Source organism: Anguilla anguilla, chromosome 6 (genome assembly GCF_013347855.1).
Source record: "Anguilla anguilla isolate fAngAng1 chromosome 6, fAngAng1.pri, whole genome shotgun sequence".
Taxonomy (NCBI): Eukaryota; Metazoa; Chordata; class Actinopteri; order Anguilliformes; family Anguillidae; genus Anguilla; species Anguilla anguilla.
In genome coordinates, this window is record NC_049206.1 from 58,935,132 (window position 1) to 58,954,980 (window position 19,849).

At 44.3% G+C, this 19,849-nt stretch overlaps 2 protein-coding genes across 17 annotated transcripts in view; one reads left to right on the plus strand and one right to left on the minus strand.

The window, feature by feature from the left end:
* otofa (otoferlin a) overlaps positions 1-19,849 on the plus strand; it is a 102,127-nt gene that overhangs the window by 8,602 nt on the left and 73,676 nt on the right. For 7 of the 16 annotated variants that reach the window (XM_035423911.1, XM_035423914.1, XM_035423913.1 and 4 more), the window contains exons 1-2: positions 2,997-3,594; positions 8,752-8,810. In XM_035423911.1, coding sequence (XP_035279802.1) covers positions 3,516-3,594; positions 8,752-8,810 — 138 coding nt within the window. In that variant the 5' untranslated portion in view covers positions 2,997-3,515. Of the gene's footprint in view, positions 1-2,995; positions 3,595-8,751; positions 8,811-19,849 lie in introns of those variants that run through there. The other 9 variants (XM_035423910.1, XM_035423917.1, XM_035423909.1 and 6 more) reach the window with 4 other exon arrangements.
* fam166c (family with sequence similarity 166 member C) lies at positions 1,566-2,768 on the minus strand. Its single transcript, XM_035423968.1, has 3 exons — positions 2,567-2,768; positions 1,991-2,264; positions 1,566-1,739 (listed from the first exon to the last, which is right to left on the minus strand). Exons 1-3 carry the CDS (start codon positions 2,638-2,640, stop codon positions 1,632-1,634), a joined length of 456 nt encoding a protein of 151 aa, XP_035279859.1. The 5' UTR covers positions 2,641-2,768; the 3' UTR covers positions 1,566-1,631.

Sequence of the window (19,849 nt, forward strand, 5' to 3'; positions counted from 1 at the left end):
TGTTCAGTTAAGAACATTGCAACCGCATATTTGTGATGTTACGCCTTAAAGGGGTCAAAGGGTACATGTCATGCTGGGATAAGAGCGGAGAGGGTTCCTCCTGTAATTTGGCTGCTGTCCGAGATTCATGCTACCTCCCATAGACGGCCTTCAGAACCTCGGACAGCGCCAGTCCCACCTATACAACAAGACACAACTGAGGCTGATTAGCAATCAACCCTGCTGTAGCCTATTGTCTTCATCAGGCCTGTTTGTATAAAGCCACTGCCTAAATGCGGCCAGCTCTTTTAAGATGGACGCCTTTGTGGATACCACCCGCTGCATGCACTTCACCTGCTACCTGCAGTGCAAGCTCCTTGCTCCTTGGTTTGTGAGCCATTGATTATATTGTCCCTTGTTTTGAAGTTGTTGTTTTGTTTTACTTTTCTTTTTTTTTTTTGTCTTCTGATCTTTTCTGTTATCTGCTGAACTTTCACAAATTTATGATGAAGTATTGTGTTCAACTTTTGCAACAGTCACCAGCTTTGGGGTACCAGTTACACAGGCTTTGGATGAAGGAAGTTTAGCCTCTTGTCTGACCACACTGCTACCAATTTGTACACTGCCTAACAGCAATCGCAGAGACTTGGGTTGCAGAAGAGAATGACGTAAAGGTTACTAAACTGAACGGTGTACCCATGGCCTACCTTTAAAAGAAAATTGACTACTTGTAATGTATTTTATAAGACACCAGGGGGCATTATTGGCCCTACTGAGCGGAAACCAGAGTGCCAGTGTGATTCTCACAATCAAATTGTAGGACAGTTGTCCAATTCTGCCCCCTGCCCCGAGACACCTTCCCACCTACCCCGCTACCCAAACCTAATTGCATATTGCACATTCAAACACTTTTTGGTTAACTTTTATAACTCGAGGAAATTTGGGATTCTCTAATGAGCACACAGTGGAGAGACTATGGTACAGTAATCTGCACTTGAGAGGAAAAAAATATCCCCATGGCTGTCTAGTGACAAATATGAATCCTCAGTCTACACAGCATTTTCTCGTCCTCGTTTTTGTGTAGGCTTTACATTACTCTTGTGTCGAGAGGCAGGTTTGTTTCCAAATCCCATAACCTTATTTCATTATTGAGGCTGTTTTTTCCATCTTGTTGGGAATGTTTTCACACTCGACAAAATAGGAATGTTGGTGCACGTAACGCTTTTTATTGCGAGCTAATTTATATGGGAATCGTGACTATGACTTTGGGGTCAAAAACGAACAGTAACGCTGGGAGAAACGGCATTTTATTTATGGAAACAAAGATAAGTGCATTTGGCTCGTGACGCAGCCAGCGAGTACACACCGTGTTCAGCGCGAGGATGTGAATGAAGGTGTACGGTATTTATAACACTGACAGTCTGAACGATGCTTTTTATCTCGTTAATTAGCTGCTGCCCGACCATGTAGCGGCTATGACTAGGTAGGTTACATGTGTGTAGCCTATATGACAGTTTATAGGGTTCATAGGATGCCTCCAACCGACGAAACACAGTAAGCTGTATTGACAGTCAGTACAGCAATCGTTCCAGGTTTAAGTTTTATTTTTTTATAGTATTTTTTTTAATGGGGAATCATTGTGTATCCCTGGGTTAGCCTTTTGCGCGCTCCTCCTCATGGCCGTGTGCTGTGACAAAATAAGGTACTGGCAGCCGGGTCCCGGTGGTGTCCAGGTAATGCTCCCTGTGTTGGTGCGCGAGCTGTAGGGAGAAGAGAGAAGTGTTAAACGGTCCTGCTTTCGTACTTTACTACATTCTGACCTGACATAATTGAATTATGCTATCCACCTTGTGGTCAACGGCCTGATTAAACTGTTAGATTTACATGCCCCCAATTTAAAGTTTTTTTTTATTTTTAATTTTTAAAATTTTTTTAACAATCTGAATATTGATAGACCAAACGATACCAAAATCGTCACCTGACTGGCTCACCTGGTCACCTGGTTGCTCACCTGGTCAAAGTGCTTGAACTCGGCTTGTCTGTCGAAGCCCACGTTCTTGCTCGCCCAGTAGGGGGAGTACGAACGCCTGTCCGGGCCGCGGCACGCGCTACCGGGCGCGAGCCCAGGGTTGTTTGAGTAGATTGACGGAAACATGCAACCCAGGCTGTAAGGGCTCGTGCTGGTTGACATCGCTGCGTAGCGGTAATCCTGAAAGTGTTTTGCGGTGGCGTTTCCAAACGTGTCTCCATACGAGAACCTCACTGTCGGCACATAGCCGCCATATCTTTAAAAAAAAACTAATATTAATAATACAAACACATGAGCAAAATACTTTGAAACATGTAACTATTCGCAAACATTCACAACCAAGGAACGTTAAGGAAGCTTTCTGGTACGTGTTGAATGTAAGTTCACGACAAAGCTTTCAATAGCAAGCTGTATTTCAATGATATCAAATCAAATGATGTTATTAGTTTGTATAGCCGTCGTCGTCCCCCAGTTTCTTAGGTGTTGTTCCACGCACTGAAACGGCTTTGTTTTCTTCCACGTAATTCCCTTCTTTAGTTCATAAAATGATTGACTTACCCGGGCATCACAGCGGGAGAAACGTAGATTGCATTATTATGGGTGGACAGAGTCCCGACGCTTCTCTGCGACATTTAAGGGGGTAGTGGAAACGCTAAACACCCCAGAAATACTTTTATTGCGAATTCTCTGCGCGGGACAATATGGCGCTCGACCTGAGATAGGCAGGCTACCTACTGGACAAACTTGACGTACTGAAAGTACAACAAAGTGTTGCCTGGCAACCGCCTTTTACGCGTGGAATGGAGAGGGGGGTTCACTCTGCAAATCTCAGGATGTCACTTATTTCAAATTACTAGCGTTTTTTTTTTTTTTTTTTTTTAAATAAAAAAAACTTAATTTATACAGTATATGGCTTACTTGCTTTTTTGTTTATTCTCAGGTAAAACGTTTCAAATAAACTAGTAGCCTACTGTATGAAGAAATTGTATCAATATTGGTTGGTAGTTGGCCGAGTGCGCGTTTAGTTAAATGCTGAACGCTGCAAGGATGTGTGGTATGCGATAGCCGCACGAATCTCAAGTGAACATCTTCAGTCACGGCGATTTTTTTTTCTTCTAATCTCGACGCCCCCTATGGCACAAACTCGAGTATTTCCCAAGCAGCTGAGTTCTTCTCAGCAGCCTTCGCGCGGAAACCCTGCTGTAGCGAGAGAGGCTTAGAGCAAAGCGCGCGGAACCTAGCCAGCCGTCGTATTGCGGGATGAAATGAAAGCCGTTTAATTATTTAGACTTTCTTTCTTTGGAGGGATAAAGCGGGTGCTGCAGAGAAAGAATGGGAGGAGAAAATTATTTTTCGTTTCATCAGAGAGAGAGCCGCTGAAAATGCACCAGTTTCCAGTTCTGACTTAAAAGAGGAAAGCCGTTATACATATGCATATCATCATCGTTCCTTCTCCTGAGACAAAACTGCCGTTTCTCATCAAGTGGTGGACCTTCTCCCGTCTGCCATGGCTCTCGTCGTCCAGCTAAAAAGGGTTACAGACCTGCGGGGAAAGGGAGACAGGATTGCTAAAGTGTCATTCCGAGGTACCGCGCTGTCTTATTTTGCCCTCTCGTGTGTAATTGATTAATTTAAAGTTTTTTGGTGTTTTTTTTAACCGTTTGGCGCACGCCTGATTTTGGCTGACCAGATTGCGGGCGGGTCGTAGTTGTTTTTGCGGTCGGAATAAAAAACAACGAGCAAACAAAACGCCCAGTTTTGGGAATACTGGCGAATGTAAGACCAAAAACGACGAGTCCTTTGCTTGGTGTTACCTCGCATGGTTCGGCGGAAAAGTTGGGGAAACCCTTGCCTCCGCAGTGTCGCTGTGTAATACAAAATCAACCCTCATCCTTTTGGGAGGGGGCGAGAGCTGCGCGGAGTTGGAGAGCACATCGTGGGACACCAGGATTACCCGTGTAATAGACGAACCGAAGTCTCTCCGTACATTTTATATGAAACGTATAATTTGTTTTGTCTTTTGGGTGTACATTAAATTCTCTATTAAATGTGTGCACTCCTGATTAATAATACATATGCGGGACTGTACTGTCCGTATGTATTAATGTGGGGAGTTCCGGGCTGTTCAAATACGCTTTCTGGTGTTCATGTTACTGTTCAATTTATACGAATGAATGGGACTCTGGTCCAGATTTGCATCGTTTAAATGGCACGCACCCTTCTCGTGTATGTCCGGCGATGATGTTGTATGGGCGTTTTGTTTAAGGTCGCTAGTAGATGTATTTTATTGTGATAGCTGACGGATGTGGATTGTATAGATTTTAGGTTGTAGTCCTGCTGCCGGTCCTCTACTTTTTTTCCTTTACCTTGTCAGGGAAGGGCACGCCGGCATTGACCATTCCGCTGTCGAGCATAGATATTTATTGTGCAGTACCCCCCTACCCCCCGATAAGAATAGCATAATGCTGTGTTATTGTACGTCATCTGCTGAAAACACTGGCTTGCAATTTCACGAGCCTGTACAACTCAAGTGGGACATCTCTCTCTCTCACACACGCACACACACACACATACATGCACTCACCCCAAGACCACATACCACATGACCACACACATTTGCCTTCATAATTGTGATCAATGCTGTCCGATCAATAAGCGAACATAAACAGCTTAATGTCCCATACAGTCTTCAGGCTGTTTGGTATTGATTATTGATTTGCATTTTACTGCCCAGCGGAGTTTAAGCTACATACTACTTCCCTCTCTGCTTTGAATAATTTAATGTGTAGAGACAAAATATGAAAAGGCTAAGAGTCGATAACTGCATAAAATGTTTTTTCTCATCACAAAAAGGTTCTGGGTGGCTTGGAGAAGGAAACGATGAAAGCGGATGGGTTTTAAATACCAAGACCCACAACATTGTTACAATAAACGTTAAGGGTTTATATTTTCAGAAGCCAATGATAAATGAAAGCATGAAACTCTAACAGTTAACTCTTACATAAACTGTGTACGAGTTGATTTAGAGCTTAAAATTTTACCATGTACAAAAACTATGAACAATGACACACAACAGTTTATGAACAATCTGTGAAATGCAGCCTAAGTAAAATAATGATGGAACTTTCATGTAAAAAAGACATACAAATTTAAATGGGGGAGAAAAATTGAAAGGCGATGTAATCCGCAGCTGAAACATCTTGTCACAACAGGATGACAGGTGGTCAACTACAGAGTAACGAGAGGTATTATGCACAATGAGCCAAGACAACAAATACTATGATATATTATACACAAAGGCAACTTCGTCTCATACCCGTTGAACTGACAGGTGGATGGCAGGTTGATGTGTGGCCATGGTGACGGGGAGGGCATTTAACCAGCCGAAAAAACCTCACGCCTGACCTTATGACTCATCCCCGAGCTCGGTATGGCATCCGCCCACAACAACGAACCACTCCCTTTCCTCTCCGACCGCTTGCTTTAGGGAAGAGCCAATGAGGGTCGATTTCATCGTTATGAATTCCGTCCATTGTTACATCATGCCCGTCATGGCAACCAATAGAATGTTGTGTCGTGCTAATGCGCAAGTAATGAGTAGCGTAGTACGATTTAGTTCGTTTACATGCAACTTAGAGTGGCACAGTGGTGCAGTGTCACCTCACAGAGAGAAGGAGTTTGAATCCTGACAGAGTGAGAGAGACAGAGTCTTCTGCCAGGTGTTCCAGTTCCCTCCCAACCATCCTAAGACATGCTGGTCAGGCTAAATGGAGACTCTAAATTGCCCATAGGAGTGCATGTCTGAAGGAATGGTGTGCAATGGATTGGCAGCCTGTCCAGGCCGTGTACTTGCCTCTCTCCCACTGCATGCTGGGATAGGCTCTTGCATTGGTGCATCTCTCTCAAACCCAGCAGTGACTGTTGTCTGAAGCTGGCACTGTGGTCGCGGTGATGCTGAAGCTGCTCTTGCTCGCGCCCGTCCCTATTCCCTCGACAGCATTGGCTCTGTACAGTCCCGGAATGTTCCGTCTGTGACAGGAACAGCTGTCAAATTCAGTAGAGCTGTCTGCTATGGAGCCAGTTTTCACCTTTTGTACACCAGGTGTAAAAACAGGAGTTTTTATCGGAGCGAGTTTGAAAAACAGCACAGTAACACGCAGTGCAGGGATTTGAAAATTCGAGACAATTTTCATGGTTTCACGTACCCTGCTCTGGGGACAGTTCTTTGTAAAAATGGATAAATACAAAGTGGTGTTGCGTTCATATTTCTGAATTGCATTTCCAGTCTTTTGGGTAAAATAAACCTGGTTTACAGGCTCATTTACATGCTCTTGGCAATATTATGATCATTGTAACCAATTGCATTGTACTAAAGAGGCAATATTTCAGTCATTGTAGTAGACTGTATTGCTCTGAAGAGGCGTTTAATATAGATACACAGCTTCGCTTTTTAAAATGGATCCACAGTTTGCAGAAATTCTATATTAAGATGGGCGTCTGTGTGGTGGTGTGTTTAATTGACCGTGCTTTACAGCATGGAGTGGGTGTTGGACTGAGGTGTCTGTCCGTGTTTACCCATTTCACTGAGATTGGGGCCCTCTCCAACAGCTAGTTAATTTTTGGGGGTGCCTCAACGTGAAAAGGTTTGGGAACATCTGCGCTGAACAATCTGTACCTGAGCACTAAGCACCTGAGCTAGTTGGGAAACTGTGCTGTACCTGTGCCGTAAACCCAAAGAGGTTCAGGTGGAACAGTAAATGGGAAACTCCTGGAATATCTTCATCCAAGTAATCAGCAGTGGGTGGCTGTGTAGTATAATGGGTGAAGGAACTGGTCTTGTAACCTTAAGGTCATAGGTTCGATTCCTGGGTAGGACACTGCCGTTGTACCCTTGAGCAACGTACTTAACCTGCATTGCGTCAGTATGTATCCAGCTGTATAAATGTAATGTAGATGATATGTAAAAAGTTGTGTATCTTGCTAAATGCCTGTAATGTAATGTAAGTAATCAGCATGTAAGTAATAAACATGTAAGTTTGTAGTTCTGGTTTGTAACTGGTGCCTTCAAATATCCATTAATTCTGTTATGTAACTTCGTCATAAACTTTAAGTAGATGTATCAGATTTGAACTAAGAACCAACAGACCTGAGATGGAACTTTCTATATTAGGAATGTCCTCCTGAGACTAGGCAGAAAAAAAGAGTAATTTTTTGGAGATGATACAAGTGTCTTCGATGATAAAAACGTTGCAGGGAAAATATTTTCATTTTTATTTAATGTCCCCCCGTAGTGTTGGATTTGGCTTAGTAGAATATATGGTTTTTGAGATTAAGACCAGAGACACATATCCCCAACGAGGGAGAAAAATGAATCGCTGGGTCTTAGGAGTTGACAATCTGGTTAGTGTATATCATCTCTGTTTGCGCTGTAGATCCACACACACACACAATACCTTTAACAGGTATCTGATATTATATTTGTCATCGTATTTTTAATAATGTTTGATTCAATTTTGTGGGCATAGTTGTCCGTAGCTTACTGACAAAAAAAATAGAAGATTTATTAGTTACACATAATTATAGATCATTAAGATAAATGTTGGTGCGCTGACAATTCGAATCATGTTACCATGAAAACTAATTAATAAAATGTGGTTAGTCATCGTCTCTGGAGCCCTTGTGATTCTGTCTTTGATATAAAGGAAATGAGACCGTTTTGATCCATCGGGTTTCTTACGGGTTACTTTTAGTGGCCAGTATAATATAACGTGTTGCAGTGTGCTAGGAGGTAATATTGTAAAGCGATATAGGGGAAAACATTGCTCTGAGGATATTACCTGTCTGTTTTTAATTACAAGAGGGAATGTGATGAATTTGCCAGAGCTGGATTGTGAAACTTCCCGCTTTAAAAAAAAAAAAAAACGAGGCGTAATGACGGCTTGAGCGGTAATGGATTTGGTTCGTTCCAGTTGGGCTCTCGCTGCGCTCATGAGATGGTTTGTGTTCTTCCTTCAGGTCTTCCAAAATCCATCCATCCATCTATCCATTATTTATACCCGCTTATCCTGGGCAGGGTCGCGAGGGGGTGCTGGAGCCTATCCCAGCATGCACTGGTCATTCCCAAATGTGAATGAAAAATCTAATTGAAAGGGAATGTGCTGCACTTTTTTTAAAAAAAAGAATGTGTTTTTTTTTAAGCCATCTGACAATTGTTAGTTTCTGCGATAGGTTGGTGGGCTGAGATTCATTGACTCATGTCCCCTACAGGGGACGAAAATGAATTTCTGGGTTTTGACATCGACTGGAACCTTGGGGGTCCCTGAGTGATCCTGATTCACAACTGTGCTTCAGCCTGTGGGGTTCACAGTGAGAGAGAGCAGCAGTGTGGATTAGGCTGTCCTATTGAATGCTGAAGGCTCCTGTGAATGACTAATGTAAAACGCGATTAAAAGACAGCTTTGAGCCTGTATTCATAAAATTTCTGAGTGGGCGTATGTGGACCAGGGCGGCGTTGTCGCAGACATGTTCCCTGACTCTTTGTATCTTGATGAACTGCACAGTTAAACGATGTGTGTGCTGGTGGGAGAATCTTCAGATTGTATCCTTGACCATTCTCCTCCACACTCACAGAACTTGCACACTTACAGAATTGTTTTAAAGGTGTTTAGTGGTGTATTTATTTGTTTATGCATTTGTTTCTTTTGCTACTGTAACTAATGGACTGTCTCTGTTCCGTCCGACAGGGCTGTCCTTCTACACGCGTGTCCTGGAGAACTGCGAAGATGAGGCCAGGTTCGATGAGGTCAGTGCTTTCCAGGGGTCACAGATCCCCCCCCTCTCCGCCCCTTTAAAAAAAATATGGCAGCATTTTAACCCCTTAAGGTATGAGATGAGATCGTATGTGATCAGTATGTTCTTAACTGAACATTCTAATGGTGATGTAACAATCACTGCTGGGATTTGAGAACAATGGGGTTCTAGACACTTAGAATTCTCACTTAGAATTCTGAAGAAAAAAAACATTCCTAAAGACCTACTCTTCAAAGGATTATAAAGCAATTTTGAACAGATCACCTGTTCTTCCTCAGCCTCCCTGTGAAGACCAGTCTTCACTGGTTCAGCTTTTTTTGTGTGGGAGAAAACATTTAATTGACAGGAGTGAGAATAATTTATTTTTTGGTGCAGCAGGCCATATGGACTTACTGTAGAGTTCAGATGTTTCAATTGGAAAAAAAAAAGTTCTCTTGGGAAACAACAAAGATGCAAGAAGTCAAACTAAAATCTTTTTTAAAAATTGTAATGAGGTGTTAGTAGCTACTGCTTTCCTCACAAACAGCCACTGCACTCGGCCTCATACATCCCCATTACCCACAATTCCCATTTCAGCTGCAGAGACGCATGGAGTCACCCATTAACCCTTAGCAGCCAGTGCTTTTATATCCAGCGTTTATGTCTTTTCTCGTACGGCTGAGAGAGTGTAATAATGAAAAGCCCATAATGAACATTGCTGTCTAAGCAGCACCATCCTACAGGGAAAATACTGATGCAGTTCCAATGTAAATGAGTTGCAGAATTGATCATAAAGAGCACTTGTAGTAAACAAGTGGCGGAAGGTCTGGGAAACGTAGTCCAACCCTTGGGGTTCGCTTGTCGGGCCTCTGGGTCCTCGGCTCTGTTTCTCAGCTCATTTTGTTTAAGGGGTGAAGCCTCAAGAATGATCATTTATTCATTTAAGGTGTATTAATCCTTTTTACGGTGGCGAGCTCACCGTTATGTGACTGGAATGTTATTCACTGAACATTCTGTTGGTGATGTAACAATCACCGCTGGTGTCTGAAAGCAGTGGAGTTCTAGAACACTGACTTAGAATTTTGAAAAAAAAAAAAAAAATGGCTGCTGTTGTCAGAGCTGCAGGCTGGCAGGGTGCAGACTGTTCTTCCAGCGCCGTGGCGATCTCTTGTTTGGGAGATTACGTCTGGTCGCTGGTGCATTTACCCAGCAGGAGGCTCCAGGAGGAGGATTGGATTTAAGAGTAGTGTTAGACTCCTTGCAGCGTTGAGATTCCCTTCTTGGCAGGACACCAATCTAACACTTCCGTTGTTTCCCCCCAGGAAATCGACTCATAGGACCAACTCATATTTTAGGCTGTGAATGCAGTTTAGAAAATCCAGTTATGCCAGGGCCACGGTGTGATTTGATTCCTTATTGGAAATTCTTGCGCGGTGGACATTTTTTGCTTAACTCTTACAGTGAGAGATCATTATCAGGTTGCAGTAATATCCCCTGCGTTTCACAGAAGTTCTGACATTTGTACTTTTGTAAAAACACATTTTCTCTTTCTTTTTTTAGCACAATTTTTTTTTTTTATTAAATGAAAAAACTGGCCTATTATGTTGAATGCCCAGTTTAATCGCGGGTCTAATTGCATAATGGAGTGGCTTGTGGAGAGAAAAACTCATTTGCACAGTCCCTCGAGTGGAATGAGTTTTACTGCACCACGGCACACCGCTGCTGCAATAAGCTGTTGTTGCATCCGAGTTTTTGAAAAAGAAATTCCGGTTCCATAGGCTGCTGCAGAGCGTATACACGGGTCACGTCTTCCTGTCACTGTTCTGGTCAGGAGTCACGTTATGTCGCTGCGTGTACGGCAAAGGGCTGTTTTCAGCAGCTGAGCGATTAGCAGTTATCGCCGTGACGACGGAGAGCCGTTTCGGATGTGCTGTCTCCGCGTTCCCGCACTGATAGCAGGGGTTTGGTTCCTTTGTTTTGGGCATAACCAGGAAAGCAGACTAATTACTAACTGCGCACAGACTCCAGACTCACCCTAGTGCACCCTGGGTAAAACGTCCTTGCTTTGTAGTCAAGCTTTCAGCTGCGCTGTTAAGTGACTTAACATCCCCTGCTCAAGTTGTTTGATGTACGGTATAGTGAGGTTATATTTATTTATTTAATTAGTCACAGATTCTTTTCCTGTTAGTGAATACAACTGCGTGTTTGCGCTGGATCCTGCCACAACCCCGAGTCGCCAGCCATTCTCTGAAAAAATAATAACAAATGAATGAATAAATAGGAGTGAGATGGGGGAAAGAATCATTCCATTTGACGGCTTGTTTTCCTCCTCATCCTCTTCCTTCCATCCTTCTTTCTTTCCTTCCTTTCTTCTTTCTTCCTTCCCTCCTCCTTCCTTTAGACTTCAACTGTCCTAACAGGAAAAAAAAACACCTCTTACAGCCGGTTCAACTTCGATGGCTTCAATTTAAGTTGGCCGGAGGGGAATTTTAGGTGCTCCCATTGCGTCCTGTTCTGTGGATTTTTTGTCAGCTGCAAAGGCCGTGGAGATGATGCCTTAGTGAACCCGCAGCTGAGATCAGGGGACAAGATGAGCTGATGCCTGGTCATTGTTATGATTTTTGTTATGATTATTGTCATTGTCATTGTGAAAAGCGTCACACTACATAGTAACATAAGCGGGGGTTGGGTGCTGGGGGGGGTGGTGAGGGAGAGGAGAATCACAGGTGTGTGGAACCTGATGAAGGGTCCTACTGCAGGCAGCTGATATCTCTCTCCCTTTCACTCTCTCATTCTCTCACTCATTCCGTCTCTTTCTTGCTTTCTTTCTCTCTATCACTCTCTCCCCTGCTCATCCTTTCTCTCACACTCACTCGGTCTTTCTCTCTTGCTTTCATTTTCTTTCTTTCTCTCTCACCCTTACTCTGTCTCTCTTTCTCACTTTCTTTCTCTCTCTCTCACTCTGTTACTATCACCTGCTCACTCGCTCTCTCTCACTCTCTTTCTCGCTGACTTCCTTCTCTCTCTCTCTTGCTCATTCTCGTGCAGACAGGTGACAGAGCAGACAGGGGACCCCCCCCCCGGCCAATAAGACTGCTGGCTTCGAGTCCCACGACTTCCCCAGCGAGGAGTAGCTCTTAATGCTTAAATTAATCGTGTCGTGACTCAGACTTCATGAAGGGATGCTGCCGAAATCTAAAACTATTCAAAATTCATCACTTGCTTGTGTGTTACAATCAGGCATATGCTGCATATGCTGATTCATTCTTCCAACCAAACCCCCCCCCCAAGCAAACATGCATGCATGCTCTCTTTGCTCATTCTCATGCTTGCTCTCTCGCTCTCTCACACACACACACACAAACACACACACACTCACGCATACACATGCATGCACTCACACACACACACACACACACCATCATGTTGCGATTTAATTCAGCCTGGGAGAGCTATGAATAGCCTGAATAGCTATGTCCAATTAATTCTCTCTGTTCGGAATCCCCATTTTAAAATAATGAGGAGAAACTGGCAAAGCCTTGTTTCTGCCGAAACCATATTTATAGACCCCCTTTCGGTGATGCTTAAGGGAGTTTAACAGACTCCCCCTTTAATTAGGGGTAGATAAGAGGGAAAAAAAAATAGGAGGTAGTTTAAGTATTTATTTTATGTCAAAAAAAGGAATTCTTTTGGGCTCGTGTCCAATGTTAGCAGACAGGGGAACCTCAGTTGACTCTGATCCTGTCTTTGGGGGTTATCCTCAGCAGAGTTTGGTCTGTAACTTATGGCCGTAGAGCCAGGAGGAGCAGGCAGCTGTGGGCTGGGAGATACTCTTTATGGGCATCATTGCGGTGGGTGGGGGGCTTTACACCCTGGGCTGCCGTTACAGGAAGTGAGGAATGACCTGAATCCAGGGCTTCCTGTGATTGGGCCAAATCCCCTGTGTTCCCATTGGACGGTTTCAGGTTGACCGTTCATATCTAACTATCACGGAAAGAAGCAGCTGTTTTTGTTTGTTTGCTTGTTTGTACTTTGTGTAATGCGGTTGAGGAGTTTTTGTGTTTTCCATTTAAAAGTGTGGCCCCTATAGGCCTAAGGGTGAGAAAAAAAAATTCCTACAGAAAAAGCCTAGTCTCAGCTTCAGCCATTCAGGAGGCCATAACTGCTTCTCCAGGCATTATGATGTCACAGAGGGGGTTGTCATATGACTGCAGGTTGGCCAGGTGAAGCCTGCAGGTCGGGTGTTAATCGCGTTCGGTGTGTTAATCGCGGGAAATGACACAGCCTTCCCCCGGCGGCAGCCGTGGTGCGATTTCCTGGCTTCCTTTAATCAGATAAAAAAGGAGATCAGGAGAGCCCCCCTCTCACTGTCCCGTTCGGCTTTAGGGCGGAACCTGTGTTCAATAATTCACAGGAAGTGTTTTCGGATGTCAGCTTCAAGAGGGGTGTGGGGCGGGGGCTATATTCTGGAGAATCCTGGGCTTTCCCCTCCACCCCACCCTCTTAAAAGCAGACCATTTTGCATAATTTAGAGGAAAGAAGAAATGTAAGAGCCTTAGTAATGGGAAGGCTAACCAAGGCGGGACGAGCCTCTCTGCCGAATTCAGGATAGCCTGTGTTTTTAGGGTCTGGCCGATGGAGGTGCAGCACAGCCCGACCACGCGGGACGTCATCCGTGCCTCGAGCGGAAGACCATGAGGCGAACGTTGCGTTCGTTTTGTTTTTTTTTGTTTTTTTCCGAAAACCCGAGTTCCTGTCTTCCAGCCTGTTAATCTGGCCGTGGCAGTGCGTGTTCCTCGCCGGCGGCGTGTCTGAATGCTTCTCTCTGCGCTCTTTGATCTGGGAACCAGAATGCGAGTGAAAGGCGTTTCGCCCTGTGCCCACGCAGCCAATAGGAACTGGGCTCATCTCATTTTCATTGTGTGCAGGTGCGCCCCCTCGCTGGCCTTCATTTTCAAAGCCAAGCGCTGCAGTATGAACTCTCTGAGGAATTCCGTTGTTGTCAATTTCACATTACATTTTTTTTTTTTTTTTTAAATATACTTTTATTTTTGTGGTTTGGAGAGTTTTCTTCCCCTTGAAGGAATCCAGTGGAGAAATATTTCAAATAACGTTTCGATTTGCTAATTCACTAAATATATATATATCTATTATTAATAAGTGTTTTACCGTATGAGCAGGTCCTAATATGAAAACAACCAGGTGAGCTCAGGACCAGGTGAATTATTTTTATTTTCATTTATTTAGTTGTTTATTTTTGCTTAATGCTACATGCATTTCAGCATCATGAATTCAGTCGCTACATTCTGAAAGGTGTTCAGCGCTCAGCATTTTTAATAGAGGCCCAAACAGCCAAACGTTTCGGCCCATCGTCTTCATCAGTGAAGTGCATTAGTGAGTTTAAAATGTCTGGGCTACAGACTGAAAACATTTGATTCAATTCCTAGCAGAGAAAAAGGGCCCCAAGCGAGCCGTGGTTTGTTCTGTGAAAGCACCGTTCTGTCTTCATTGATTTCGAATAATCAGTATTTCATAAGTAATTCCTTTGATAAGTGTGTTTTTTTTTTTCTTCCTGGAATATGGGGAGCAGTTATCACGACTGCCTCCAAATTGCAAAAAAGAATTGTCAGCAAGGTTCTCATTAAATTCTGTGCTGAAATAGATTCATAGATTTTTGTTGCATTACGGTCCTGTTCTTTTCAGCACAGACACAGAAGAACAAACGTGAAAAGTGCAGTAAAGAGGCATAGTGGTTGGAAGGCCGAGCCTTGTGACGTAGAAGTTGCAGGTTTGAATCCAAAGTAGGACACTGCTGGTATAAGTTTCTCTGGTAAGGGGCAGCTGTGAATTTAATAATGATAGAAAAGTTAAAATGCAGTAATTCTCTATTCTAAATGGGACACAGGATCATTTGGACAGAAATGCTTTTGTTGCCATTTGTGTGTGTAGAGAAGACCTCGTTTCGAAAATGCAATTAGAAGCTTATAATCTGGATGCAGATAGGCCATTCTGGCGCAAGATGATAGGCCCATAAAGTCAGGTGATCCTAAGAGCTGATGTCAGCTTTGAATATGACACAAGATGATATAACCCTTAAATAGTGATCTTCAGATCTTGCCAGTTCTTGGCTTATAATTAGTTGATCAGCTATCCAATGTTTCTGCAATGTCTTAATTTTACCACTAGATGGCAAATAGGATGAACAAGGAAATGAGTCGGAGTAGTCGCAACCCCTAATTACTGTGTGTTCCCTTTTTGTGCCAAAAGTCAAAACAACAACTGACACAACAAATAATTAATTAGCTTAGGCAATGTGCGCTGAAGAATACATTCTGTACAATTGGTGTCTTTTTTTAAGGTTTTGTTTTAACAGTATACTCCCTTATTCAGAACCTCACACAACTGATTTACACGTTAGCCAGATGTATATTTAACACTGCGTTAAATTATTCAAAGGTACAATGACTGTACCCTGACATGAATTTGAACCTGCAACATCTGAACTGCAAGCCCAAGCAACTGACATTATATTACAGTACAACTTAGCCTCTACAGTATAATTACAGTATTTCAGTACCACGGACAGCTCCGAAAACAAGCATGGTTGGTGAGCTGATTTGCTGCAGGGCTGCCCAGCCCTGTTCCTGGAGATCTACCGTCCTGTGGGTTTTCTGTCCAACCCTAACAAAGCACACCTGATTCCAATAATTAGCCGCTCAACGAGATCTCTAGCTGCTGAATGAGGTGTGCTTCATTCGGGTTGGGTTACAGGATGGTAGATCTCCAGGAAGAGGGTTGGGCAGCCCTGCTCTATGATGTTTTACTATATTTCAGCACCATGGACAGCTCTACTCAGAAATAAGCGTGATGGGTCAGCTGGTCTGTGTCACTGACATGTCACTCTGTTCATTTGGCAGCACAAAAAAAATGTATTTTTAAAGACAGCTGGTGCAGCTCTTAACTTTCTTTATTTTTCAATTTTAATTTATTTTGCATATGCATTTCAACAAAGTCTTCCTCATCAACAATATGCTTTTGTTTAACGACAGCCGGGCCATAACAGTTTTTTTTTCTTAAGCCAGAGTGACACACACAGCTTATATAAAAGTTTCATACCGTTGGGTAGTCTTCTCAAGGGAGTGCCGAACTCCTCTCAAAGAAGAGTCTGCTACCAGTTTCAATTATTTATTGATTTGTGTTTCAACTAAGTTGCCTTCTCAGAAAAAGGCTTTTCAGTGAGGACCCACTGCACAGTCCTCCTGCAATAAAAGCAGTTTAAATCTAGGACTGTACAGGCGAAAGGAGGCTGACGAATATCTGAAAAAATAAAACTGTACACAGTCGCAGTGATTATCCCGCTGATTAAAAAAAACTTATGGTTATATCAATTCTGTATTCGTTTTGAGACGGTTACCATGACAACGAAGCACCATCCAGCCCTCCTACCCCAGGCCAGGTGCTGAACCTGGAACCCGGAGTCCTAATTTTTTTTTTTTTTTTTTGTGGACCCGCTGGGTGTTTATTTGATAAGCCAATATAAGTGACAAAATCAGTATATGGGGGGGGGCGGGGGGGGCTATATATAAGATATATGGTATGAGAAAACATATTATGACTTCGTCTCCCTTTGGAGGTGGAAAAAAATATTATTGTGGCAGCATCAGCAGTACCGTAGACTAGAATGGAGTAACTTTATTTTCCCCCCGGGGGGAACTTCAGTGATGCCACGGTTCTTCCCCTGCCGTAATGGAGCGGAAAGCCCTGGCGCCTAACGACCCTGGTTCTGCTAGATTACACGTCACACAGAGCGAAATTAAATGGCCTGCGAGACGACAGACTTTTGTGAATAGATGGCGGTTGTGGATAATTCTGCGAGACGGGTTAAGACTGGCTCGATATTTGAAAGAGGTTGACAGATGTTTTATTTTACTATGGCGCAGATTTTGACGTCATTGTGCTACCGTGGGTGCGGAGGGCGTGACAAATCCGACAAGCTTCACGGGGCAGCGGCTTCATAGGGTCCTCATTAAAACTGCGTTTTCATAAATCCCAAAAAGAGGCTCCCATCTTCGCTGGAAAATATTCTCCACTTCTTAAAACCCTTTGAACACCAGGTTTTTAGTAATGCCGTTTCAAAATTCTAAGCCAGGGTTCTAGAACCCCCTGCGATGCTTTCACTTACTGGTTGTGATTATGACATCAGCATTAGAATGTTCGGTTGAGAACATTCTAATCACACATTTCTAATCTCACACCTTAAAGAGTTAATATGTGCCAAAGCAAACAATGAAACAATGTTTTTTTTAATACCAGTAATCCCCCTATGAGGCGAGCAGAGCGTCGCAGCGGAAGGCTGCCTCACTGTTGCTTTGTAACGGTTTTTAATTGTGATGTCACAGAAGCTCCCGTCGAGAAAACCCCAAAGCCGGCTGCTGATCTCACCGAGTCATTTTCTCATCGGTGTACCAATGACAGCGGTGGCTGTATTGATGTTTCTGTCGCAGAGATTTACGACGGTCAATAACACTAAGTTACAACACGGAGGGGGGAGGAAACACAAGAACACACTGGGGGCCGATAATGGGGGTGGTGTGTGTGTGTGTGTGTGTGTGTGTACACTTCAATAACAACACAGTAGGGTTTCTGTATCACTTCCAATATCCGGTTTAAGGCATGCTAAATGTTTTGCCCTGTTTGCGAACACGAGCTGTCAGTGTCCTGGCTGATTTTACCCCTTGGAATGGATGATGGAAGATCACTGGCCATATCAGTCCATGGGAGAATGCTGTGTGCACTTTGTCAACAAAAAAAACATATAACCAAGTGCGTAAAAACTGAAATAATTAACATGAAATAATGAATATAGAATGAAAGCATCCTGACCGGCTGTGAGCTGCTCAGCGGGTCTGTGCTGCAGTGGGAGTGATGGAGAGCAGCTCTATGAAGGGCTGAGATTGTGCGCGGCTGATCCCGCCATCCCGCTCGCGCCTGATTGGCTGATGACTCCGTGCGCCCGCTGAGCTTCGGAGCGGCTCCTCGCTTCCCCCGTTTCCCGCCGGCGGGCTCTGGGACGCAGCGCCGCGCCGCCATCCGCCATCTGGCCGCCATTACCGCGGTTTCCATTAGCGCGGCACTGGCGGTAGGATTTTCGGGTTTGCCGTTTCCCCCCCTCCCCCCCCACCCCCCCGTTGGCTTGTTTCTGCTGAGCTGAGTAGCATCCCATCCTCTGCATACTTTAACACCCTCCACCTGTCATGCCCCACCCCCCAACCCCCCCCCTCAATCGGTCTTCCGCAGGCCCCCCCCCCCCCCTTCCCCGCTGGCTCATTCCAGCCAAACTGAGTAGCATCCCCCACCTGCTGCCGCCTCCCCCACCTGCTTCCGCCCCCCCCACCCCCCTCACCCCTTCCCCTTCTCAGGACTTTTTTGACGCCGGTGCTCTGGGACACTTAACGCTCTCTGAGGTACTGGATAAAATCATCTGAGCAGGGCTGTCGCTCAGACACAAGGAGAAAGGAAATCTGCTTATTGTTCCTCCTTTCCAGCCAGTAATGTATAGATCCTTTGGGTCCAGGACAAAGGCTCGTTATTCTGCTTTATTTTGAGTGAGGAACCAATGTTTGGGGCATGCTGCTCCCCTATCCTGCCTGGTACAGCATGTTTTTATTTATTTACTTTTTTATGAAATGCTTGCAATGTTGAAGAAATCTGCCATTTCAGCACTTTTCACTTGCAACATTTGTAACCATCAGGGGATGTTGGCAGTTAGTTTGCACGCGACATGTGACTTTGACATGGCTTATCCAGGGAACACTACATGCACTCTAAAACCCATTTGGGGAACAGCCTCTGTGATGGACGATCTATCCGGAATGTTCCAGGTGTCTTGAATTTTTTTTTTTTCTTCACTCCTAGCTGTGCCCTTTTTTTCGCAACATCTGCAGTTTCTGCAGCAGCCCCCTCCGCTCCCCCCCCCTTTCCCCGCAGGTAGGGGGAAGTCGATTAACTGCTTAAACATGTCTTTCCGCTTTTTCGGGAAGAGCGCCGTTTAAGGATTCCACCGGGGGTTGGGGTGGGGGGTGGGGGGGTGGGGGGGCTGTGGATGTGGATGTGTAATTAAGGGCGGTTTTGTTTCCCCGGGCTGTTTGGCACTTTTCTCCTCGCTTGACGGTGTGGGCGTCGCCCCGGGACCGCTGGCTGTCACTGCGGAGTACCCCAGCCATATGGCGACCGCTGGAGCCTGTCACCTCCGCAGGGTGATGGATTACACCTATCAGCACTCAGGGCCCCAATCGTAGCCCCGCCCACTCGCATAATACCATCAGTCCCCACATCCTGTCAAACAAAAAGTGAAGAAAACTAAAGCGTCTGATAAAGGTTCCTGCATAACAGCTACATAGGAGCTTCATAAGCTTTGTATAACGCCTGTATGAGCTGTCATTTCTAATTAAAGCCAATGTCGTCTGGCAGCAAAGCTGTTCTTGTAAGCAGGTGAAGGACACAGTGCCACTGGTTCGCAGTCCCCTGATACAATGAGCTTGTTGCTTATTTATTGTCTTCACCAATTATGTCACTGGAGACTGTAGAAAGCTTAGGTGTTTGAAAAGGAACTGCCTCTGAAATGCCAAGGAGCTTACTTTTCTGCTTGGCTTTCATTCATAATTAAATTTAATTTATGTGCTTTATGTTTGTTTTTTTTTACCCACAAATGCAGTGTGGGGAGCTGGGATGAAGGAAATGAACTGAATTAAAAGGTTCTATTTGTGTTATGGAAAGCTTGATTTTATTTGTTAGTCAACGTTAAGGGCAATTATTGATCTATGCCCAAGCCAAGGTATATCAACAATTTATACAAGTTAATTTTATATAACCTGAGATACCATTATATATTCCTCTGTGTTTTTCTCTGTAATTAATGTTTGGCTTCATAGAGATATGGAGTATTTTTCATTCGGATTTTGTTCGGCAGTCAGGTGCTGTGTCGCCCATTCTCATATGTCGTACAGCTGGACTCCTAATTAAAGTGTGTGCAGTTGAAGCGGGGCACAGCGG

What these genes read in the sequence shown, in the direction of transcription:
- fam166c (XM_035423968.1), bottom strand. Translation starts at nt 2,640, where the DNA reads ATGTCGCAGAGAAGCGTCGGGACTCTGTCCACCCATAATAATGCAATC. An exon ending in TCTCCCGCTGTGATGCCCGG is followed by an intron (nt 2,265 to 2,566) that starts GTAAGTCAATCA and finishes TTTTTTTTAAAG; the next exon opens with ATATGGCGGCTATGTGCCGA. An exon ending in AGTTCAAGCACTTTGACCAG is followed by an intron (nt 1,740 to 1,990) that starts GTGAGCAACCAG and finishes TTCTCCCTACAG; the next exon opens with CTCGCGCACCAACACAGGGA.